At 38.4% G+C, this 26,409-nt stretch overlaps 1 protein-coding gene and 1 non-coding gene across 3 annotated transcripts in view; one reads left to right on the top strand and one right to left on the bottom strand.

Moving 5' to 3' along the window:
* The window catches only part of LOC124153581 (homeobox protein GBX-2-like), a 48,873-nt gene extending 22,711 nt beyond the window's left edge, over positions 1–26,162 (top strand). For both annotated transcript variants that reach the window (XM_046526846.1, XM_046526853.1), the window contains exons 4-5: positions 24,874–25,037; positions 25,894–26,162. In XM_046526846.1, coding sequence (XP_046382802.1) covers positions 24,874–25,037; positions 25,894–26,001 — 272 coding nt within the window. In that variant the 3' untranslated portion in view covers positions 26,002–26,162. The remainder of the gene's footprint in view (positions 1–24,873; positions 25,038–25,893) is intronic.
* On the bottom strand, positions 6,272–6,363 carry Trnay-gua. Its single transcript is given in 2 exon segments — positions 6,272–6,307; positions 6,327–6,363. It is a non-coding gene; the product is annotated as a tRNA-Tyr (tRNA).
* Positions 26,163–26,409: the final 247 nt, after the last annotated feature.

Here is a 26,409-nt window from a genome sequence, read left to right on the forward strand (position 1 = left end):
ATATTATCTCCACGATATGACTATAATGACAGTTTAATATGCACAGCAGTATGACGCACGATCGTAAAACTCCAACGACAATCAAGAAGTAATTGTTTCATCTTCATTTTATAAATCAGAGGTGATATAATGAATAGAATACTTGATTATATACGCACACTGAGACTAAGTCCGAAAATTGTCAAACCAAGATGGCGGAATTCTGACCACGCTTAAAACTTGCATACAGCGCCTCTAGATATTCACAACCTTCTTGATAAAAATAAACGCTACAGATTCATTGTAAATCATATCAACAGAGAGGAATTCTTTAGTACTACTTCGGCTAGCCCATACTTTTTCTACCCCATTCACGTATGCCTTCGTATTTCTTCCTCGTGGGTGTTAAAATAGACCCCTATATTACAGTTTTCAGTATTCCCACGCTTCCGGGCACTTCGCTCATCCACACCCTCAACTTCCCCCTTTCCCCTCTATTACTTTCCCGCCACCATATCGAGCAAATCTTCTCATTCCCACCACCATGTCATAAATCTTCTCGTTCGTCCCGATACCTCCACACTCCCTTCCACACACGCTGATCTCGAACGACTACTAAGCAAAAAAGTAGGAGGGCCTCACTCCCTTCCATTCTCAGTCTTTAACTTCTTAAAATCAGATATTGTGATTTAGAGAACCATCTTACTAACCTCATTTGGCACTAGCACACCCACCATGTCCAGTACTTTGCCGTTTCCCCTCCTCTCTACCCAATTCACCTTCTCCATTCTTCGTATAATTCTCCAAATTTCATTCCTCCATAACTCAGGCGATCCTTCAAGATCTTGTATGATGTTGGGCACGATATGGTGGAAGTTCTTAATATTAGTAAAATTAGACATTGCAATATTTCCACTGAGTTTTATTATGACACTACGCGTTTCTCGTTACAAACAACATAACACTAGATAATGCTGTTTGTAACGACGAAACACGGAGTGTCATAACAAAACTGAGTGGAAATATTGCAATGTCTTATTTTACTAACATAAGATCCTTCAAGACGTGTAAACTGGCTGCACCAGAAAAGGTAGAAAAAATTTATAATAAATATATAAAGGACGTTATGCGAGGGCTGTGGTCCCAAATAGTATGCTGCGAAATAATTCACTGTACAGATATTACCTGCACACGCTTCGGTCTGCTATACACAAGTTATTTATTTCTTGATATTGTCTTGCACTCTTAAACATATCCATTTCATCCTTTTTTCTCTGTCAATACATCAAAATGTTTTTTCTGTATCTTAAGTCGTATTGTTCAACAAATATATCAAACGATCAGGAACATTTTTGAAAAAATTAAAATTCTTTTAGAGGAATTTCGTCGCATCAAATGTTATTTCTCCCTAATTCGGGCGATCCTTCAAAACGTGCACACTGGCAGCACCGGAAAAAAACAAAAGAAATATAAAAACGACATTATGAGAGGGTTCTCTTCCCCAGATAGTGCGACACGGCGCGTTCGAGCGAGTGCTGCGTCCGCGAGCACCTCGGCGAAAGAAATGGATGATGCACCCGCGCGCCACTTGGAAGGAGCGCGCGAGGAAATTTACATTTAGATGGAAGCCCTTGCGCATAGGCGTACGTGATCGGGAATTTAACGTTATACACTGCGATCCCTCTCTCTCTCTTTCTCCATTCCCTTCGTTCTCTCCACGTGAAGAGTGCATATGTACGTACGTACTGTGGCGAATTGAAACGTGCGGGGATATACAGTGCCGCAAGCTCGGTTTATTCTTTTTCTTTTTTAATTCCTCCATGAAGTAAGTGCATCCCCATGCACTACCATTGCATTCAAAAGACAAATCCACATGAAATATTTTTTGTGGAGAAAAAAAATAAAGCGGCTGGAATCTCAGTCAGCCACAAATGTTGCATGCGCAACCTTCACACACCTTCGCACATTTATTTCTTCTGAAGATTGTTCTACGCACGTCTTCATCGGGGGAAAAGTTCGAGATGAGGAAAATTCGTAAGCAGACGGTGTTGATGATTTTTTTCGCAATACCATGAGAAAGAATGAGTCTCGAATCGAGCGATGATTTATTCTCTATGCGTTCTTTGTGGTCCACAAATAATGATTGTGGTTTAAAAAGTTACTTGGGAGCGTCATATTGAAAAAATTACTAAATCCTCCATAAGAAGATGAAATATGGATAGGCAATATTTGTGTAATACATACCACTAATTTGAAGAAATAGAGCCAATCTATTTAAGAACTATTTTACAGAAAGTGACTCGTTTGACTCACTTTCTGCGAATTAGCTAGCTGAGTTTATAATCAATCCTTTGAAAATATAAATTCGCCTGCCAATTGAAATATGTTCCGATGTTTAAAAATATTTCTCGGATAGATCGAGCGATAGCATAAAAGAGAACATAGAGTCAAACATAAATATTCGAAAATTATTCTAAGAGGTTGAGACTACTTGAATTATTCCACCATGATTATAATTACTTATAGTTTTCTGAATTGAATACCAAGGTGCTTCAAGGTGTTTTATTTCTAGAAGACATTTTAATAAACCGCTATTTGCCTGAGTTATATCAAACCAGTATAAAACTGAGCTTCGTTCAAAACCCCCAGAACACTCTTATTAATCTTCATACCTTAGCTTTATAGTCCATCGCCTCTCGCACACGTTTGAAGCGGCTTACGAAGCTGTTTTAAATATTGCCTTCGTCAAATACAGTATCTATTTCCCCAACTAATGAACGATGAAGGAAAACTTTCATTTTGGGTCTATTTCTAAATTCGTAAGTGAGTAGCATAGTGTTGGAATATATAAATCATATAGCCACAGTTTTCCGGCTGTAAAATATTTGAAATTCAGAAATTCCGAAATTCATACACCGACGATCTCACATTTCCTCTGCGGAATAAATTATATATGATGCAACTAGAGCAAGAAGTCAGAATATTTAAGAATTAAAATAGCTCAATTAATTTTATCTAACAATTAATTATTTTTAATTTGCCCATGTTTAGAGAAAAAGAGTAATTCTAAAGTACGAGAAGCCTTGCTGTCGTTTCGACTTGGCTCCCGCCCTTCTCCACCAAGGCTTTTGCTAACGAAGCGACGCACGGACAGATTGCTTGTCGAGATGTCGACGTGAATGGAAAACCTGACTGTTTAATATGATACCTTCATCTTTCGACGAGAACACCTAATGATTAAATTAGGCCTATTCAAATAATACAGTCTAGCTTAACAGCATTCGCCTTAACATCCGGTAAGCTGGGCTATCGACGGTGATGAAAGTTGTTCCACCGTATAATAATCACATATCAGAACTGTAAACAACTATAGAGCTTTCTCCATTTCAAATTGGTCGTCAATATTTTTTCAAATCAAATTTCCTCTTAAGTGAGTGACCTACGATTTGGCACACCAGTTTTCTTTTTGATTAACGTACCGGTAGACCGGCAAAGAGGAAATGCTTAGGAAACACGAGAGTAAAACGGTAGGAGGAGGGGGTGTGAAGGGAATGTGGAAAAATGACAAATGAGGGCGGATAGGCGACGCGGAGGTGGCGACGAGCTTGTATATTAAGGATGAGTAGGAAGGGGGAGGGGGTGGTGAAGAGCTGGACTTAATCTGTATCCTAGCGACGGATGTCGGCCGGCTGTGAAAATATCTTCAAGAAGACACCGACACGGGGCTTCTTCCTGCTCTTTCTCACGTTAGCAAGTTACACTGGGAAAGAAAAGGATCCTGGCCAATTACGCTAGTGCACTTATGCGGAGTGAACTGAAAAAAATGTGGCAGTAATGGGACAAGCAAGCGAAGGTGAAAACTCGAACTATGAAAAAAAATACTTATTACAGCCGTTTTTCGACTTCTTCACTCTCGTAAAATATTGAAATGTGGTGAATAAGAAACTATACAAGTATTTTAGCATTATAAATTAAGATTAAGAATAGTACTTCCACATAAAAACTTTATTTTAACAGAGTCGACATGTTTCAAGACTGATAATCTTGATAATACTGCTTGATATACTAGATGATACTACAGTGCAATTTGGGAAAATTTTGCCAAAATTTACTTTCAGATATTTTTCTCCAATAAATATAAGCAAAAGTGTTAAGGGAAGATGTTTTAAGAAAAATGAAAAGTTAAACATGGAATTACAAAGACGTTTCTTCTCAGACTAATAGATCGAAGGAATGGATATTTTCCTCGCTTTACGAGGGCACATGAGAAACTGAGGTTGGTATTTATGCCTTCTAATTCTAGTACCTAGCTGGAATTACTGTCCGTGCAAAGAGTCGATATTGAAGTTTTACGGCTGAAGTTGCGTTTTTCGTCATTGACATGAGATAGTAAAATTTTTTCCAAAGTCTCTGGTGTCAAAGATGGTGTTACGAATTCAGATATAGAATCTATAATAGGTTAGCGTAGATGATTGTCTCCTGTCGTCACTTACTTTTAATTATATTAGCTGGATATTTGTCACCATTTACGGAACCCATGATATTTATACGTAAATATAAAAGCGATCGATTGGCAACTAAAATGGATCTCTATAGTCAAAGATTATCAATTAATCGACGACAATAGGAAACACAAAACTAAACACCAACCATCCCAAATATAGATTAAACTAGTTGATACCAGGGGTTGATATCGAAATTCATCATCGCACTGTCGCCTTTCAAAAATTCGATCCTTGTTTTCATGAAAAAAGCAAAAAAAAACAACCGACTAGATCTCTCTTAGGTTTTCTATTTTCAATGTATCTTTTGAAAGAAACTATGAATGTACACGCTAATGAGACATTTTCGACCCCGCGTCAACACTTAAGGGGTAAAAGTTTTCCTCAACCGTTCGAGCGTAAATGAGACGTGGGACGAGAAGATTACAGAAGCGGAGATAAAGAGGAAGGAGGAGGAAGACATGTCGAACGCCGTCAAAGGATTTCTACCTGCCCTTAGCTACTCTCTGAGGATCACAAAGGCATTGAGACGTCAAGTCTCGGAAAAGGAACAAGAAGTAAGAGGAGCAGCTGATGTCTTCTTTTTTTATTTTACAATTTTTTCAAAAGGAGAACCGTCCCTTCGAAGACAGATGGGGAAACCGTTCGAGTCGAAGTGGATTATAAAAAAATAAGATGGGTAGAGGACGAAGAAGAAGAAAAAATGAGAAGAGCGCAGCGCACGAGTGACAAAGACGCGGGCGACCTCGGGGGGATTGTTGCGGTGAGAAGAGGACTCAAAAGAGATCGTCTCCATGGTGGAGGGAGGGGGTCGGTTGCCGGGAAAACAGCGTGAGGAGGGAGTTTGCGATGCGACTGCGGGAGTCGCAAAAACAAGTGAAGAAAGAATAGCGCCCCTTCTTTTCTAGTCGTTAAAAAAACCTTACTGCTGTCAAAGATTTTTTTCACTTTTTTTGCTTAAAAAATTTCATTGTACAATACGAAATGGGCATTTTTGTCGTAGAAAACAGAATATATTGATTCTTTTCTAACGATGATGAGCCAACTACTACTCAACTTTTAACAGCAATGAGCAACGCATTAGCTTCATGGTTACGTTGGCAATTAATCCAAAAAAAATCATGGTAAAATAGCCACACGATTTTAGTTGTGGAAAATAAAACTAAAATCTCAAATCCGATCACGAAATATTAGTCTTCAATCCTTACAGATTCTCTTAAGAAATAAAAACCAACTTTTATTATATTAAATTACTATATTCGGGCCAAATATTATCAGTCTCAGCAGTTGATACCGTGAGGACCAGGGGACGCCGGTTAAAAAATTATGAACTTCCATTGTAATAAATTTAAATTATTGGGATATCGAAAAGTCAAGGAGGCAATAGAGTAATATCACACGCGAGTATGCGAGTCAATATACATGCCACCACGTGTATCTATCTTTTATTTAGCCTTAGATTAAAGAATTCAATACTTAGCAATTCTAAGTTTGTAGATGTAGTAGATGAATGAATTTACAGTTTTCTTAAGGTGAATTCTCTTACAACTCTTGTTTAGCGAGAGTTAGTGATCAAAAACATTTACTCGTAAAATTTTACTTTTATATAACACCAAAGACTTAATGACAGAATAGATCAAAGATAACTTTATTCTAACCTGCATTTATCGCCAGGGCAGGGCTTAGAACATAGGGTGTAATATCTCGATGAACACGCCAAAAATAGCCTACTTTCATCAAGATAACGTAGAGCGGCGTTTGAGTTAATGATAAAAAATTACATAAAATTTTCCTTCGGGCCGGATTTGAACCAGCGACCTATGGATTTCTGAGTTCAACTTCCTTCTACAGTCCACCGCTCTACCAACTGAGCTACCGAAGGAGATATTAACGTTAGGAAATCAACGAGTCATAATTCTCCGCTGACTGGAGAGGAGCTGTTTGCGTAAGCACTTCCGATGCGCGTGCTCTTAAACAGGCGTCATTGGCGTACGTGGTCGCTCCGCTTCACTTCCTACAGCAAGCAGTATAGGAGAACAATTTGCGTGCAATGAACGGCCGTGCGTACGGAGTGAAAGGGTTCAAACTCCCACCCCCTCCGCCGCCTAAATTTAGTGAATAGGGTAGTTTAATTTTTCAAAGAAAACTAAAGGCATTGATTGCGATTCGTTACCCACCATTATTGTATTCATTATATAAAAATTATTTGGTTTTATAAATCCCAGTTTAGACGAATGGGAATGGTCAATTTTATCCTCATTTGAAAAAGGTCAGATTGGCGCCCATGCGATGCCACTCCGCGTGAAGTCATGGGGACCTAGATTCCATGCGAGAGTTTTACATCGTCTGAGATTACCAATGCATCCATGTGGCACAGAGCTCAGGGAAACATTTCTTAATAATCACCTATTAAAGGTCCCTGTGGTTGGAAAGTTTCCTTCGTTTGATAGGGTACATATTAATAATCCTTGTTTAAGCCATGCGCTACCTGCTAGTAGGGTACTCTACGCTACATCCATGCTCGGCAGCAAGCAACCTGCATCGTAGCGGCCGTAGCGACGTTGTTAGCCACGCACCCAGGTGGCCTCACACAGCATCAGCCAGACGTCACACGGGCTTTTCCCAGCATTCGTACTTAGCCGTCGCGTTTACCCGCGCTTGAAATTTTTCACTTTTCATTAAATCGCGAAAAATAGATATCGTCATTTAAAAATCTAAGAGCGTGAAATACGCACTCCAGGAGTAATAATCTCTCGATTTAGGCTATTTAAAACAAAATAGAAAACCACCCTATTCAGTCAACACCACCCATCGGAAATAATTGTGACATAATACTTTTCCGGCAGCGCCCAAGCCAGAGTTGCCCAGTTGTGATCGCATAGAACTAATTAAAATCATCGCTATAAATTAGGCGTTTTGTCCAGCCTCAAAAAACACCCTACGCCGCCAAAATGTATTCGCAAAAGCTTCGAGACCAGCCCTTATATTCAATGGCAATACTGAATGCATTGTACGAAAATCAATTTACTGAGCCTTTTCACTTATTGGTGACAAGATTGGTATTTTTCTGTGGAGACGATTCCAGGGTTCTCAACTGAGTGATTGGTTCAATATCATAAAATTTTGTTAGTTTACTTTCCTGAAATTTTGCATGTTAGTTGCAAGCAAAATACGCCGGAAATGGTAGCAGATTCCGATGACGGAATTCCGTTCGAGGAGACATGTTCTCACATCAAAAACGGAACAACATTTTTGCACATGGCCAATTCTGCAAAAAAATATTTATTTGCCCAACAATTACTCTCGCGATTCTTTTTCGCTGAACAAAGTGGTGTACGTCTGAGTAGACGTTGTGGCTTTTTTGTACTCTATCACTTCATGAATCAAATATTGAAAATATCAAAACCAATGGTAATCAAAAGAATGAGCAAATTCCGAATCAGGTTCAACAGGAAAATTTTGGTGAGTTTTTTTTTTTAATTCCGGTTTCAATTACTTTGTAGCGAACTAACTTACCTTCAACAAATTCTAGTTTTTTTTACCATTTTTCTATGCATCCTTAGCACAATACCATTCTGCGGTTCAACTGCCAAAATATATTCACACGATCCATAAGTTTAATAACATTTTCTCTGAAAACCGGCACTGTAATCTTTTAATCCTTAAGGAGCTCTCCTCATTAATGGAAAATTAGTAACCCAATGCAGGGAATTTCGGGCAATATAGAGAAGTCATAATCACCAATTACATATATAAAATAATATATTAAGATCAAATTGATCGCTACAAACTTTGGTATCGGCGATTCAAATGTAGCGATTATGCAAGTATTGATATATGAATAGTCATGTAGCTTTTACCAGAAACAGTGGGGTTCTCTACCTCCTCCATAACACAAATTTACTGAGAAGAATATATTTGAGGTCTTCCATCTTAAATGACGTTATTTTGACTTTATACACGACGTTTAATATTTTAAAAATCAGGGCGATGTTACCAGAAAACGGTAAATTGAAGGCTTTCAGCAAGCAAATGTTGACCGACCAGTGTAATTCAAATCTGCGTGAAAATTAAAACTTGGCAATCCCTGATGGCCAGTCGGTAGCTATTCTCATGCAATTCACTTCAGTATATTCTCGGTAGCTGAAATATGTACAGGAATAACTACTGCGAGCTTATTCTAATCAGCGAAATATGGGTATCAAAGAAATCTATTTACAGTATGCCGCCTTACTAAATTGACCGCCGCACGTTTCGTACAAGATTGAAAATATCCAGAGATTGATATATTTTTTACGAACTTATGACTGAGGTACGTTACAATGATGCCATTTTAATTTATTTAAGCACTATAGGTTTTAATCGTTCAGAAATACTTGAAATTTCAAAGGCGAGTGGGTGGACAGGCATAAAAACTGCTGTGGCATTGGCACCATGCACTCATATCAGCTCGGGTTTAGTGAAAACAATGGAATCGAGTGCTACTGCCCCTCGATCGTTTCGTTGCCTATCACGAATTTTACAAAACAGGATCCTCAAGTCTTCCACAGAATGTGTTGTCGCCCGCCGCGCATTTCAATGGTATACAAAAGTCGCCACTCGCGTCGCTGATGGACAAATTCATCCGAGTTTCACGGGGTTCACGGGTAAATAAGGTATAATTAGGAATGTTAACCGAAATTACATTCATGATCATATTATTTATTAAATTAATGACTCTTTAATGCTATTCATCGCAATTAAAAACATAATGCTGCAAAATATTGAAAAAAAAGTTAATCACATTGCACTCATGACTGCCCCGTGGACATTTTTGAAAGACGATTAAAATGCGACCGAAGTGTCAACTGAAATCAACCACCTGTGGGATGGAATTGGGCTTCCTATATGCAGCCCCCTTGCTATGCTCGTTGAGCAATACATACCTTTAGGTTCGCCAAACCCGCATAGCCTTCAGTAACTCAGCCAGTATAGCTGTGGGCTGTAGCAGGAAGTGTATTCAGATAACCACAAGTCGCTTGTTTAAATCCGTCCCGAAGGAGCATTTAATTGCTTTGTGAAAATGTTCAAATATAACGATCTTCATTCCTGAAATACTTCATTTTCATACTCGTAATAATGTTTCCTACCCTTACAGTTCGGATCTTACTTTACATATTTTCTTATTTTGAATGAGTACTCGGTAGCGTGAGATTGATAAAAAATGTTCTTGGTAAAAAATGTCATGAATAATTAAATATAAAATTGGAACTACCTCGCTACGTTACTGGACATCTTCCAAGGAAAAGAAGTGGATAACTCCCTATTTCACGAAGTCCACAATAATTTAAAAGACATTCATCGACGTTTCCAAGAGCACAAACGTCATTAATGGTCATCCCAAACATTGTTATGACACATAAACACCTCACGTCTAGTGAAAATAATTGAAATCTGCGCGATCGCTGTCAGACCTTTTCGTCCAGTTTACTCACTGTTCCCACTTCTCACAACACCTTCGGTATCTCAGTTGGTAGAGCGGTGGACTGTAGAAGGAGATATAATTCAGATATCCATAAGTCGCTGATTTAAATCCGGCCCGAAGTATATATTTCTGGTATTTTTTTGTGAATGTCTCGACAGGTAATAAGGGCATCACTACCGGCATACTACATGCACTCATTTCCACGCTTTCTGATTTTATCCTGATAGTCAACATATTTTTATTTAACACTGTAAAGTGTAAAATGGAAAAAAACTAATTGTTCCAAAAATATTTAAAAGACAATTGGAAGCACTTTGCTAGTTTACAAATGGCCCATTAAATTACGCTCAAGATAATTCAATCCTGGTTCCAGACAAGTTACGGTGAACTTAAGCGAAAAAACATATTTTTTTTATATCCCTCCACTGGCTCTTTTGACAACGTGATTTCGTCCAAAGGGGGGAGGGGAGGTGAGATATAAAACATGGCTGCCACATGTTAGCATCATATCAGCTCAAGTCTAAAGGCCGCTATAAACGGCGAATGATCGTACTGAATGATCATGCGAATGAAATCATTCGCCGTGTATCACGGAAAAATTCGCGAATGAACCGTAGTGCGCATGATCATTCAATAAAACGTGGAACATGTTCTATTTTGATCGCACGATCCCGTTAATGATGGCATGATCAATCAGCATGATCATTCGTAGGATTAGCCACCGAGTAGAGCGGCCTTGACAAATGAAAATAATGGAATTCATCGTCGACCGCAACTCGCCCATTCCGTTGGCTATGCTTGGTTTGGCCCACTAAAGCATTTTTACTTTTCCCATTCTCCTCACAACACCTTCGGTATGAGAGGCCGGAGCGTGTCTCCCGGCTTGCGGCTGCCACTGAGGTGGGTGGGGCGGAAAGTGAAAGCGAAATTTGGCACTTTTTAAAACTGTGCCCCTTTATACGTTCCACACAGTTTAATATTGATCAATGGAATATCGCCTTCGGTAGCTCAGTTGGTAGAGCGGTGGACTGTAGAAGGAAACATATCTCAAATCCGGCCCGAAGGAAATTTTTAACATTTTTTTTTTGGGAAGTTAAACGGCCGCATGAATTTTCGTTAGGAAAAAAAATCACCGACAATAGCTGTGACTAGTTTTTCCTGTGAAGGCTTCGAAATTTGAAATCTGTTCAAGAGAGCAATTGTTAATGAATACGCCATTTTACCCAGCTAAGAGTGCAGACGTCGATGAAAAGTTATCGTACAAGTAACTGTAAAGGAAATAAAATTATAACACATGAAGACCAAAGCGAGGGAAACATTTCCATGTAAAAAAATCCATCATTAAATTTACCGAAAGCTGTTCAAATATAGCAGCAACAGTCCATATGAGGACATGTAAACAGCGTAAGCAATATTTTTTTCATTTATATTTTACGATTTTTTTTAAGTTTGCTTGCAACTCGCGTTAGCCAAGCTGGAACGCAGTCATTATTGACAATGCTAGCTAGACTATTACATCAGAGGTGTACTATAACTTTGATTTAATGCTTTCAGGTATGAATTTACTACGGTTAATAAGCAATTGTTATTAATAGTAGTTTATAATATTTACTGGGTGAATTTATCTGCATTTCCCGCCTCCATAGAGAGTGTTAATTTAGAGATTGAGCTAGGATAGAGTCCAGTCATTTTTTTTTAATAATTACCAGATACTATAACTGAATGTTACCACTCGATCACTAGAATGGCCATTTTAGGTGTCTTCTTAAATGGCCTTACATTAATTAAGGTAGAACATAAAAAGTGGCCAATTTGCAAATCATGCATATGTATAAGTCGAAAACATTTACTTTTTGAAAAATATCCCAGAGGTGACCCCGCGACTTTAAAAGGAGCACGTATGAATTTGCATGAAATGGTCCTCACGATAAATATTTACAAGAGTACGCATTGAAAATAGTAAAAGCGAGCACTTGAGATACTAGAACAAGTGTTTTGACGCATGAAAAAATAAGTTTGACATGAGTTTGAAAACTCCACCTGTCACATCTCTGGATCATTCGTGAATGAATAAAGGTCTCATGAGGATTATCCTGCCGCTGTTCCAGAGATGTCGCCATCGATCAGGCGGCAAAACTTACGCTCAAAAGAGATGGATATATGTATACGCCTGCACTTCGTGGAGGGGAGGAGATTAACAAAGAGGAAAGACTGGAAGAAGGGGGATCCTTTCCGGGGGTTCACTACCTCGGCGGGAACTTCGATACAGAATGTGACACCACCCTACAGTTGGCGCTGAGGCATTTTCAGATATGAGCTTATTCTTAGAAAGGATGCATCTCTGCGGGCATTATGAAGCATCGTCGGTTTTAGTTTTTATGCCGAAAAAAATGCAAAACAACATATTTTTATTAACTCTCCAGCATGCACTCATGCGGTTCTCGATCCAAAAAGAGAGGTATCCCGTAAAAGCAGCCAAGTTTGGTCCACTAACTTCGAATTAACAGTGCACAGTACTTCACTTACGAATTTAAAGCTGTAAAATTACCGCTAAACCGGTCTTCTATAGTCACGTATTAAACTCGAGCTATTATTGTCTTTGAATTTTAATTATATATTAAGTGGAATCTCGTCAATGTTTGTCTGATTCTCAAATTTGAAAATTTTACCTCAATATTTTTTTAAATTCATTTTTTATTTTTGAGGTAGAAGCAAATGTTGAAAAGTGCCTACATATTCCAAAAATTTCGACATTGAAGCGTGTATTTAAACGAGTAATACGCCACAAAAAAGACTAAATATGATAAGTTGATCTAAAGTGAAGCGCTCATTTCGAGCGCTATGATACCATAAGTTTTTTTTTCTTTTTTTGGCTCTTATTCGGGCCATGGTTCAACCAATATTCCATTTTCGATTTCCCATACCCTATTCGGATTTCCAGTACGAATAGTTTAAATAACCCAGAATTTATATCGATGGCAAGGTACTCGTTAATGACTAATACAAAAATACGTATAAAAATCCATCAAGGTCCATTGTGAAATAAAATTTATTTCGAGAACGTAGCATATTCCGGTCGAAGCACAAAAAATATATCCGTCTTCGCTTAAAAATTTGAGATCAATAAAACTTGAACAAATGACCATTTAAAAAACGAACTTATCCTCGACTTGCCATTTTTTCAGCATTCTGGTCATTGTTTGAAGTTATTGCCGCAGCACTCTCAGTTACTAACTTCGCCCTCTTGCTTATCAAGTTAGCCAAATTTTGCACCAAGTACCTCGTCTTCACCTTCTTCTCTCTCAACGAAAGATAAATTAACGTCCAGCACTTCGCAAAGGTACTCGTTAATGACTCGTAATTCAAAATAAGGTTTACTCCTTTTCATTGTATCTAAAAATCCAATTCTCTTCCTTTCTCTCCATCATTTACTCAACATTCTACCCTCTAACAATCTTTTCAACATCCCCTCTACACTAAATACTTCCTCCATCCATCCTTCTATCTGCTCCGTACATCATCTAGAAGTTGCCTCTCCTCACCCGCCAGGTCCAGCACTTCTTCGTTCCTCTTCCTTTCCGTCCACTTCACCTTCTTCATTCTTCTCCGCAACCACATTTTAAACGCCAGTAGTCTTTTCTCGCCCTCCTTCGGAATAAATCAGGGTATAATTATAAATTACGATCGAAGATAAATACTTTTATCTTCCGTTATTTACGATATAATACACAGAAATATATAGTCGAATTTGCTCCCTTATGAGCAAAAAATAGGCGTAAAGTAAGTTGTGGCAGCATTCTCTGCCTTCTTGTGCATTATTTGGGGTAATATTTCCTTTTTTAGGCTGATATCACTAAGCCGTGGACCCTTCTAGTCCTAAAAAATATCCAAGCGGCAATTAGTAAACAATAGTTTAGAAGCAACATGAATACTTAATGTATTCGCTAAAAAGAGTGGAAGACTGAAATTGGCCGAACTAAGAAAAAAATTGATGCCACGAACTTTTCACTTTGAAAAAAAAACACTTATACCAATAGAGAAAAATTAACAAGAAAGACAATTAGATGTCCATAACAATGATTTCACAGGTGATGGGAAGAAATATGAAATACCATGGTTAATCACGAGGCTTGGTCATCAACGTATCGATAAATATATTAATCGAACTGAATGCAAACATTATTACCATCGCTATCTACTAACTTTACTGTTATTACTTAGGAGTTTAGAGGCACATTTGTCAGAAATGTTCGGATAAAATCATTAAAGAGCATCATTTCCGCAAAAAGAAAACTAATTTTGCTTTAAAAGACAAAAATTGCTGAAATTGGTAATTTATTAGATGGTTGAAACAATCTTGCGGCTTGTAAACCATAGACATCATTTTCCGCATATTTTAAATTCAATTACTGATAAATACCAATATCAAACTCTAACTACAATTACAATTAGCACATATTTGATTTCTTCTGGTACACCAATCACCTGTATACCTCAGCAAAATTGCATGCTCCATAATTTCTCGTAAACATTGTCCGATAAATACAAGGGTTCGTGAAATTTTCAAAAAAAGACAAAAACAAATTAACCGAAAAGAATATTTATTCCGAATGAAATGGCAATCGATTGATCCCTCCTTTCGTACCCACAAAGCTGAAGCCCACTAAATGAATCATGGAAAGAACGCCCATAAATGACTCCCGATCATAAAATGCCCCAACATTCAACAGTTATGCCCAACCGAGTAATTAAAATTTGAATTTCAATTCGTATCTTTCCCTAACCGCAAATTAATTACTGGAACACAGTCCGACCGGAACTTTAAAAAAAAATATTTCCTTTCGAAACCGAGTACATCCGTTTCAGTTATCAGAGGGAAAAAAAGAAGAAACAGAAATTTTAGTCGTTCATAATTGCGACATCCCCCATTGACAAATGACTTCGAGATGGAGCATCCTTCAAAATCGAATCGCAGACGAAGATATCCTCCTAATGAGCCATCTGGAACTCACCCTCTCCTCATAGCAAGAATAAGGATCAGCTGAAAGAACTTACATAAAAAAATAATCAGGGAACTAGGTCAATGAAGCTGAAATCATCCACGTTATCCCATGGTCTACGAAAGGCTCACTTTTTTTGCCGGCGACAACATAAAGTCATCTACCATTAATCATCGCCTCAAGATTTTTTTTATCGAGCGAGGCCGTTCCTAGACGCTTAAAATTCACTGCGAGGACAACCTAAATGAATAATAGACGGATAAAATTAACTTAATTGCCATCCATTGAGCATTAGGTAAAGAGAGAAAATATGCTATTAAGTGACCCTCAAAAGTGAGATTGAATTTTTACTCCCAAGTTGTACAAATCACACAGGAAAACAATGCACTGCTTTTATAACTCAAAACGCTAGTTCAGAGTAAGTTTCAAAATTGGGATAAAAATAATCTTCGGCGATGGAAACACTTTATAAATAATAATTGGTTATGTCATACTAATTTAAGTAAACCGGAGCAGGCCAGGGTGATAACTTTACGGAGTCACACGCAATGCACAAATTGTGCGTAAAATCCAAAGAGAATCCATTTTTTTCTGTAGATTTTTCGCACAATTTGGGTGTATCATTTTAAAAATCTACCTCTTTGCTTCCCATATTTGAATCTCTTGCTTGAAATTACCCAAATAAACATTATTAGTAAAAACAAATCCAGCGAATGACTTGATAATTCTGTCATGACCACAAATTACTTTATTCACTATTAACTTATTCATTTGTTTCATTTAATGTTTATTACCGTTTATCGTTGTGTGCCAAGTAGTTTTAAATATTTATGCATGAGGCAAGAGTTTATTGATCCTTACGATTATCGCAGTAATACGCAAATAAATATGAGAGCATTATTAAAATGGACTGAATTTAATCACTCTCCCTTAGCAAATATCGCATGCAACTATGTTTAACAAACGCTAAATATCTTTCTCTCTCTCTCTCATAAAAATATGTTTTAGCTGTTTACTTGGCAAAAAAAAAATGATTGAAAACTAAAATTAGACCGATAATGGCGATAATTTCATAATATACAATTAGGGTTTGTACAATAATGGCACATGGAAGGAGGAATTTATAGCGGGGCTTGGATTACGGACTGCCGCTGTAATTCTCTAGTGTCACGATGCAGTTCATCGAGCAGGCGAACGTGCAGAACGCCCGTTTAAAGATTAGAATAATCCAGAATAATAAATTACAGCGCGGGGGATATTTTCTTTTAAGCCTTCGACATATTTTCGAGCCGAAGGCTTCTCACTAGGATATCACGTTAAATAAAATTATTTCAATAATCCCTTTAAGACACAGGGATGCTTTCCAGTGCCATAGGAATTTCCACGAAACTGAGAGAAGATCGCGGAAAAGAAAATCCCTTCGGTAATTAGGGGATTGCAATTTGGAAGTTTTCACTGAAACATGTTTACGCCATTAATGGCTAATACTGAAACTATAAAGACCGACAAACTTCAAAAATATTGTAAATGAGATCTACAAGAAAAAATAAAAATATGAACGATATAATTTTTCGTTCCACGAATTTTGTCCACATTCTTATTAAATTCTGTCTTAATTAGAACAGAGCCACTTTAAAGGGGGATCCTTAATCCCGAGATCTCACTCTTAATGGTGCGGATCTATTAGATCAACCAGCTTAATGAGCCCTAGTGCGATATGAAAGAAGCCTTATGATGACGCTGAAAAGAAGATAGAATTCTTTAGTTAATCGGTCACAAAAATAATAGGCAGATGAAGACGAAGAAGTAGTTGGCCGGAATAACACCAAAAAAAGGCCTCCATTAAGTTAAACGGAACAAGTGACGAAGAATACAGAATATTAGATAAACCACGCAAGCATGGGAAAAAATGGTCGAATGGTTGTGCAGAATTCAGTCAGACCAATACCAAAATTTTCGACGAATTATAGCGTCAAATTCTAGGAAAGTTATTCTAATTGTATTCGTCACGAAGTTTCCAACACATCAGTGTATAAAGCGACATTTTAACGACTCGTTTTCGAGTGAATCAACGAAATTTATATTTGATTCCCATGGAAGGATCACGTACGGATAATACACCTCATTTGAAATTTTAAAAAAAATCGTCAACAGAAACAATACCATTTAAATAACTTAACATTTTTTTAAAAGAAACAGCGTCGATTCCACAATTTTCAATTTATTGAGCTCACTTTCGAAATATTTGAACAGTTGAATATTTGAAATTATCAAAGCAATTTAAAAGCTAAAAGTATTAGCATATAAAAATAATATTTTTTGTGTCAAGCTCTAAGGTTATAATTTGCAACAGGGCTATTATTTGCACAAGATAAGTGAATCATCAAAATGCGACCGATATTACGAGCAATTTTCCATCATTACGAGTTTACTTTCATAATAACTGTGTATATGTTTTTTTCTGTTAAAATGCAAATAAACATTAATATTTGCGTCTTCTTTGGCCTTTGACGGTCACGGTCATTCATAAGTCCTTAAATTTATTAAGAACATTAACCCTCAGTCAGAACGACGCATCGTGTAGATGAGAACGTGAAATTCCGACAACAGCAACAAATACATGAGAACATTGATTCGCGTCACCTTCTTATTTCCGTGTTCCTACACGTACGGAATTTCATTTCTTGGGAGGCTTCGACGAGAGAAACGAATCATTAAAATTAAGGCGCTGGGTCGTTGCCCTCGCTACCAAGAGAAAAAAGCCCTTACTTTCGACGTATTCCGGGATGATTGTGATTTCAAATGCCCCCGTGCGTTTCAAAGAATATTCTGCAACACCAAGGAACATCTCACACGGGCCTCCCCCGAGGAAGTCAGGTTTTTCAAAGGAAAGCTCTGCTGCTCCCTTGAAACTACTTGGGGATTCCTCACGTTCTGCGGATGAGATCTCACGGAATATTTCAGCGGTGGAAACCGCAAAGGAAGTTGAATAATTAGAAATTCCGTAACGAGGTGAAAGGTGAGCGAGACTGGTGAAATTTTAATGGAAAGTAACTAGGCAGCGGATTAAAGAATGCGCAGCACTCATTACATCAATAATAGATGCTAGATCGCCTGATTCTGCGAATATTTTTGCCCACCCTTGTTTCTCCGTGCAATACCGTCACATACAACATAAAAATTTTCGGTGAGGAACAAAATTAAGCAGAATTGTTTTTCCTTGAAATGATAATTTAAATCTTACGAGTATACCAAAAGGAGAAGCCCCGAATCCGCCAGCGTTCAATTTCCTCTTTATTTGTTTTCTTTTATAGAATGAAACTTCCAGTGATGATCTTTCACAAACGGATGTCTCAGAAAGTATCAGTATCCAAATACACGTCACAAGTAATGAATGAAGTGATCAATGAAGTAATGAACGAAATAAGCTATTAATCCTGTCAATAATAAGTTGAGCAAGTAATACTTCGTCACATTCAAAGCTTCTCTCGTAAATAATAATCCATGTCATGTGACGTCATAAGTTCCAACTCTCAACCTCGTAAACAAGGAGTGGGAATCCTTCATGCTAAAACGAAAATACAAGGGTTATTTTGTTATGCGTACGGTAGAACAATAAAGGTGTAATAAGGCAAAATGCTTTTTGATTGCACTAATACGCACGCCAATTGAAGAAGTGCTGCACAATTAATCGCTTTCGTCAATCAGCGGCAGGCGATTTTTTCATAATCCTCATTGGAGACCCCAGATTGTTAAGATAGGTGTTAAAAACAGCCCTTGAAAATAGGCAGGGAATAGTTTTACTCTCAGTTTCGGTTGTACCTATTAGGAACAGCACAGCCTGGAGGTGCCCCAATGCGCGGAATATAGCTCTAAACAAAATAGTTGAAATGAAAAATAAGCAACCTTGGTAGCTTTTTGTGTGCCTTGAAAATGACGCCTCATCGTTGAAACGCGTCGTACTAATAAAAATTTCCAGTGAAAAGATTCCAAGGTTGTTTATTTTTCATTTCATCGTGGATTTTCACAAATTCAAAGCCGAATCGATTGATTTTATCCAAATAGTTGGTCACATAGGATATTTTTAAAATAAAGCATCATTCCTACCAGATCCACTAAACGGACGGGTAAAAGTTCGTTTGGGGCAGGAGTCAGATCCTAATTTCCAGTGACACCTGAGGGTATTACAATACCTCTCACAGAGAAGAGGAATTCCGAAGAATTTCCACAGCATAATTAATAGACACAAGACTCATACGTAAGATCTTTGTGTTTTTCATTGCGTGAACTAAAAACTAGCTTACAAAACACGTGTCTGGTTAGTATTTTGCTACTTTCCCATAGTATTTACCAGGACGGTCGCCACCTCCGACCTCATTTTCCCCCAGGGATCCATTCTTCACGGGCACTACTTTTTAAAAATTTCACAAAATGGTCCATGCAAAAGTAGACAGTTACATTATGATTAGTTGGATGAAGAATATCCATTTCTGTCCACTCACATGGCTGAGACCTAGTTCAATCATCAACCGTTCTATTCAATTGTTATTATTAATTTGGTCATTTACCTTGAGTCACACCCTAAGCAGTAGGGAGAGTTGGCGTCACTATATGTATTTAATTGCAAAATTATACCTTAAAAAAGTTATTTGTGCATTGTGCCGTTTCCTGTGCCCTTCCAGTAATGCGGCATTTTCGATAATCCAGCTATGCAGCGGCTGCATAAGTGTCGGATTACCGAGATCGCATTGTAGTTTCGCCTGCCATTGTTTCTCCGTGCAACACATATCACACTTACACGGGCGCAGCTAAGAATTAAGGCTGAGGGGGGTAAGATGCAACTAATACCGGTGTGTGTGTGGGGGTATGGAATACCCACCAGGATCAGCGGTAAGTGCGAGATTAGTACATTGCGGAATTTTAAGATAAATGGTTCAAAATGGTGAGTTTTACGGCTTTCTATTTTATTAATTATTACACTATTCTATTAGCAATATCAATCCAATTAAGTACAATGGATAAAAGTTAAAAATTTCTCTGAGCTCTGGGGGGGGTTTATCTCCCAATACCTCCCTCGCTGCGCCACTGCACACTTATATTATTCTTGCACGTCGGCGTGATAGTGAGGGCCCAAAAACTTATCTCCCAAAAATATTGATAGTGCGAGATGGCTTCCTGGATAATGCCAACAGCTGGGAGCGCGATAGGCCGACTGACATTTTGGTCCAAGCGTCGGCATCGTGCGCGACGCAACAGCGAAGGGTGCGACGCGACGCAACAATGCAGCACAGAATGCACGCTCCAATCGGAATGCGAAGTGTAGAAGCGGCGGCGCGGGACATGAGAAGGAATGGATGCGGGATGGGTCGGAGGCGGAGAGACAAAAGACGAACGCGATTTCAAAAACAAAAAAGGTCTCGAGTGCTCGGGGCAGGAAGATGCCTCGGTCGTCCTTCCGTTTGATGACATGGGGAGACCACCCCGCCATGGATGTCCCCAAGGAGCCACTGCACGGACGAGGGCGTAAGATGACGTCGTGCGGACGGATATACTCCTTTTTTTCATCCTCTCTACAAAGGAATGGTGACGCTCAGAGATTTAACCTTTAAGAACAGGGGTCGCAGTTCTTTTAAAGCTTAAAACTTAGGCTTGGGAACGCGGTAGCTTAGTTGATAGGGCGCTAGGCCGCTGAATGATGTTCCCAGGTTCCATACCCGGGTGAAGCCTTCGGCCACCCCCCGACAAGAAATTTTCGAAATAAGAGGTGGGACAGGGGAGGGAATTTGCCTTACTAGCCTGAATGAGTTCTACCTTCACCTATTCAAATGGACCTTCGGGATGGAGTGAGGAGAAATTTTGTGCATCCCTTACGTAAAATGGTTGATAGCACACCATCGAGATATCGTTAACACAACTTGTTTCCCTGCTCATGATAAATCAAATTTACTCAGCACACCTGCTACCACCACACGCCACGGGGCTTATCGTCGTAACAGGAAAAGTTAAAGCACATCAATCACAGGCAGATAGACTAGTATGAAAGACATTCAGGCCTTCACAAAAAAAATGATGAATATCGCTCGACCATAGCGCGGCGTCTTTCGACTATCCCGAATGAAATCGTCGCGTGAGGTCTTCAGGATTGCATCGGAATATCCACCACCCGTGCGTGATCTTTGTGCGCTTCGGGAATGCGAATTTACGAGAGCGAACGCACGGGGCTGAGCAGGGGCGGAGGGCGACATCAATGAGAGGGGACGGCGGGGCAGCCTTCCGAGGAGTATCGGTAATATGGTGAGCTGGCCAAAAATTGTAAAACAAAATGGATCGACCGAGTAAGTAATGAGGAAGTGGTAAGAGGAGTGGAAGGATAGAGTAGTCTTCTAAAAACCATCTAAAAAGTCTCTCCAACGACATAAACAGCAACTTTAATTATTACCAATAAATTAATTCTTCAATATGCACCATTCAATCCTTCAATGTTACGTACCGTTTAGCACTGACTACTGTAAAATGGCGCCTTAGTTTTATGTGGTTGTGCTACTTTAAAAGAGAAAAATAACAATATTAAACGAGATGTCTTCGAATACATGTTACATCCAACTTACACCTGAAATGACTCGAAATTTTTTTACTATTATTATAATTAAAGGACTTACATAGTTTGTTATGCCAGGAACTGCTATTGCGCAACGTTCCATTGTTAATAATGCTGTCAAAGAAATTTTTTTTAATCTTAATAATTTAATCTAATTAAATGGTCTTCAGTCCTGGTACAGCCTACGCGAAAGCTTACGGCGTTTTACCGTAGACGATTTTGGGACAAGGAGTTGCGTTAAAGAGCCTGTTTATTTTGTTTCCTTTAACGCAACTCCTTTTAAACGAAAAATTCGCTTAACTTCACATAAAAAAAGAAAAAAATCATACCCATTCCCTTACCCTCGTTGATAGCAATACTACTATATAAATTAATTTGGTTTCCGATCGAAAATAAAGTTGACGAGTTAATGTCCCATCAAGGATTTTCGCAGTCAGATATTTTCACGAATATTAAGGCTTTATACAAACGTGTAAGCGCAGTCAGGATACGAAAAACTTTCTATCTATCGCGAAGAAATCACATTGCACAACGCTGGGGGTTATAGGAAGAGTGAAAACTTAAGAGAAAACTGCGTTAGCAGAAGAGGCACTCGTCAACAAAAGAGAACTTGACGGGCGGAGCCAGGTGGACTAAAGACCTTAAGAAGAAAGTTAGTGCGGATCCTGATATAGGGAGGAGTAGGGAAGTTTTGAGGAAACTTGGACCCTTTGAGAGAGATAGCGTTAAAAGGATAGAGGTGATTGGCTCGTGCAAAAAGGAGAAGGCAAGTAACTAACAGCAATTAGCAGACGAACGAAGGAGACTCTGTAGAACCAAAAAGGAAGTTGGAAAGTTTCTTAAATAAAACAAGAAGAACAAAGCGGAGTGGGACCTGTAGTTAATTAATGAAACGGGGGTAATTGGAGCCTCCCCATCATTGAATTCGATGCGAGTACATTTTGGAACACGTGCATGCTTGTTTAAGGAATATATGGAACCTGAAAATTGTAAAGCTGAGTATTGAGTGAAATATTGAGTGTTTGGTGACTTTTTCGTTGTATGCTGCCTGAAAGGTATATCACGAATCACCTAGTGTATTAGTCCATTGCAGCAAAAGCGGCGTAACTTCTTTTTTCGCATTTGAACTAAGATTTTACTCTGAAAAATCGTCAATTATCGTATCATGACTCAATTAGTAAAAAATAATGTATATCTTTTTCAGAACCAAATATCACTACCTGTACCACCATGGAAATATTTCAAAGAATTAATTTTGGTACGGTTGGAAAACGTTTTCGAGGCAACGGGCAATATGCAGTGTTCCTGAAGTTAGGGCCGGTTCAAGAGATTTTTCTGGTGCAAACGAACAAAATTCTGCCCCCCCCCCTCAAAACTTATCTCAGAATAGTGGGGATTCTCTCCGGATACTTTTTAAAATAAATACAAATACTTTAAGAATAAGGTTCGAGGCTTAAATATCAGCGTGAACTTAAAACGTGCTTGGTCTTATATATTGAATGTGATATTTTCAGAGCTTAAAAACAAATTGTATATCGATGGCTAAGTTCTAACAACACGCATCTCAAAAATAGCAACTTTTCAGGAGAGCAAAAAAAAAACGATTAATTTTTTTCCAATTGTAGACTAAAATTAAAAACCAAAAATTGATAAAACTGAATAAATAAGCTTACATTTGCCAACAAAGAGTTGTTTTTGCTTTAATTTATTTTTTTATTTTATTACACTTTGTTCAAACAGGCCAGATTTGAGATATGTGTTGTTACGACTTAGCCATCATTATACTGTACTGAGCACTTTCGCTTGGCGCCCTACGCGGCCGCGTATTTTGCATACCGTTTGAACTGGCCCTGCTTACAGTAGTCTTATGTCAGGGTTCAAGAAACTTAAACAATCACACAAATTTGCACGGCTTATTTTATGGGCCACATCTCTTTCATTTAAAACATCAACTAAGGAATAACCATGAAAATGGTAATCAAAAAACATTCCGGTCGACGTGTTTCTTCGAACTACGAGGTAATGTGTTGGATAAAAAAATTGGCTTCGTGAGCCATCATTAGAGATAGCTTGATAATTTTAATTCTTACAAGTATTTATGGTACTAATCTTGGATTAAAAACTCAAATAATGTCAAAAAATAAAAATTCCACAGTATCCCCAGGAGGACATGGGCAAAAACAGGCCTATTTCAAACAGATTACAATTAAACTTCGAATGTTACGTAAATCGCTATGGAAAAGGGATCCAGTCTCAGCGATACCACCAACACAGACGCAATTAGGTCAAAAAAAAACAAAGCCGCGGGTCTTTGCAAGCATTACAATTATTATGTCGAAGCGAGAGGAGTTCACATTCCTATCCCCCAGAAATTTTTATTGGGCGAGTCTTGGGTGACTTACCCCCAAAATTTAATTTTAATGCTACGACCTACCTTAACTCTAACCTTGGCCTCACAAAGAATTCGCTAAACCCGCAAAAAATTGTGATTTCTTTGTTATTAAAATTCACTCGGTTCTCGGCAAGAATCGATTATAATGCCCCTATACAAGGTGAATGATCATGATGTATGATCACGTGATAATTCACAGGATCATGCGATAAAAATAGAACATGTTCTAATTTTCACCGAATGATCATGCCCATGACGGTTCATTCGCGAATTTTTCCGTTAAACACGGCGAATGATTTCATTCGCATGATCATTCACCGTGTATAGCGGGAACACCTTCACTGATCACGACTATTACCACTCCAATAGTATATAATATCTATAGAGAATATAATATCAAAATTAACATTAAAACTCAACTCACCCACAAGACGGAAGAGGTCCCGACAAGTTGGTGGAATTGAAGGCTTGAAAACTGACATTCCACCTCGTATGAACCACGATAAACACTGACGGAGAGATTACGCTCGATTCATCGCACTATATGAGCTATAAAAAAGCGAAATGACCGGTCAATCAAACGAGATACGTGAATACATAACACATTCGTCCACCGGCGGATTCCTTTAGTACTATACGAATGAGAGTGGGCCAGGACTGGTGTCAACTTTTCATATCAATCCAAAACTGAATCACTTACACATTGAACGACACTTAGTGAAGTACTAACAGCTAAACTACCTCTTGGTAATATCAGGTGTACTCCTCTTGACTTGAATGAACTAGAAAAAGGAACCACGTGACTCGCGGAATGAAGCGACAGGAAAGCGTGTTCCCTCGGAAGTTCATCGCCGCCTGGGTCGTAATCGACGAAGGCGCCCAAAACATTGAATGCCTACGCACGAGGTAATCGTTAACCTAAACCTATTTTTTTTCAGAGTGCAAGGACCGCGTCGACTTGGACTTGAAGCCGCGAAAGGAAAGGACGGCTTTCACGAAAGGACAGATAAGGGAGCTGGAGAACGAGTTTTGCCATTCGAACTATTTGACGCGTCTGAGAAGATACGAGATCGCCGTGTCCCTGGACTTGACCGAGCGCCAGGTAAGACGAGTGTGATGCAATCAAAACCTTGCTCTAAATGCTTTTGGAAAATTCCATTCAAAACTCCGCAAACTTCTTTAAGCCGAAGTTTGCCCATGAGTATATAAAGCTTAAATGGCAACTGAAATATTTCTAATGTCGTTTTAACGATAATTGCATCAAACTACGTTATAAAAAAGGAGTCGTGATAAAATTAATCGGAGGTTTCGCACGTGTCGAACTCCAAATTAACAGGAAATTAATGCCGTTTTTGAAGTAAAAAACTAATAAATAGGTTTAATTGAAATAGCAATTCATCCACCTCAAATATCCGGAAAAATGATTAATTGAAAAATGTATTACTTAAATGATCAACACGCACTGCAAGCAGTGGTGGATTTAGGGGGGGTCACGAACCCCACCCCCTAAATTTTAATACATTTTTTCATTTGTGTTAGTTTTTGTATCATTGTGAATGAGTATACCTTTTTCAATTAATTATTCCCACATTTTCTGCTTCCTGAAGCATTAATATGTAATAATTATTTTAAATTTCGAGTAGGGAATTTATTTCTTCTACATTGTTATACTTCATTAATGTCTAAAATTGTTCAATTTAGTCTGTTTTGAAGAATAAAAATCAAATTTTTGGCTCCAAAATGTGTAAGAAATGAGATTTAAAAAAATTACACGGGAGAACTTCCCTCTCTCCCGGGGGGTAATCCATATTCCCCAGACCTAGGTAGTGTGCCCCCCCCCCCCCCCCCCCCCCGGTCCCAAAATTTGATGCTTAATGCGCTCCGGACTGCTGGAATTATACTTTTACAATATATTATGTAAATTTGAATTTTAACCTTTCTATTTCCTTTATTTGCAGGTGAAAGTTTGGTTTCAAAACAGGCGGATGAAGTGGAAGAGGACAAAAGGAAGTAACAGACAGCGTAATGCGAACAGAAAATCGGACGAGTGCGACACCCACGACTGATCTTGAACTTGAAAATATAAAAAAAAAGCTTTGCAATAATTTTTTGGCTTTGCCCAAATCTGCCCCTTGTAAATAATCTATTATACTCGATAAATTATGTTTCCGATATTTTTTCTAAGTAATGGAATAGGACACTTGAAACTCCTCAAAATAAAAAGTATTGACTTCATCACGAGTGAATACTTAAGACTTTCATAAAATGACCACCTTACCTCATTCAGTCTATGAAAACATTCATTATTACTTTCACACTGAAAGGTTTTCCGGCGCTAATGAGAAAACTCCTACTCCCGCAAGTGAATCCATGCAGTAAGTCCATCACCCGGTCGCTGATCCACGGGGATGGAGAAATACCTCCCTCCGTTTAATTTCAAGAGACAAGTCCAATGGCGATGTTAATATTTAGAT

This window comes from Ischnura elegans, chromosome 1, assembly GCF_921293095.1.
Source record: "Ischnura elegans chromosome 1, ioIscEleg1.1, whole genome shotgun sequence".
Taxonomy (NCBI): Eukaryota; Metazoa; Arthropoda; class Insecta; order Odonata; family Coenagrionidae; genus Ischnura; species Ischnura elegans.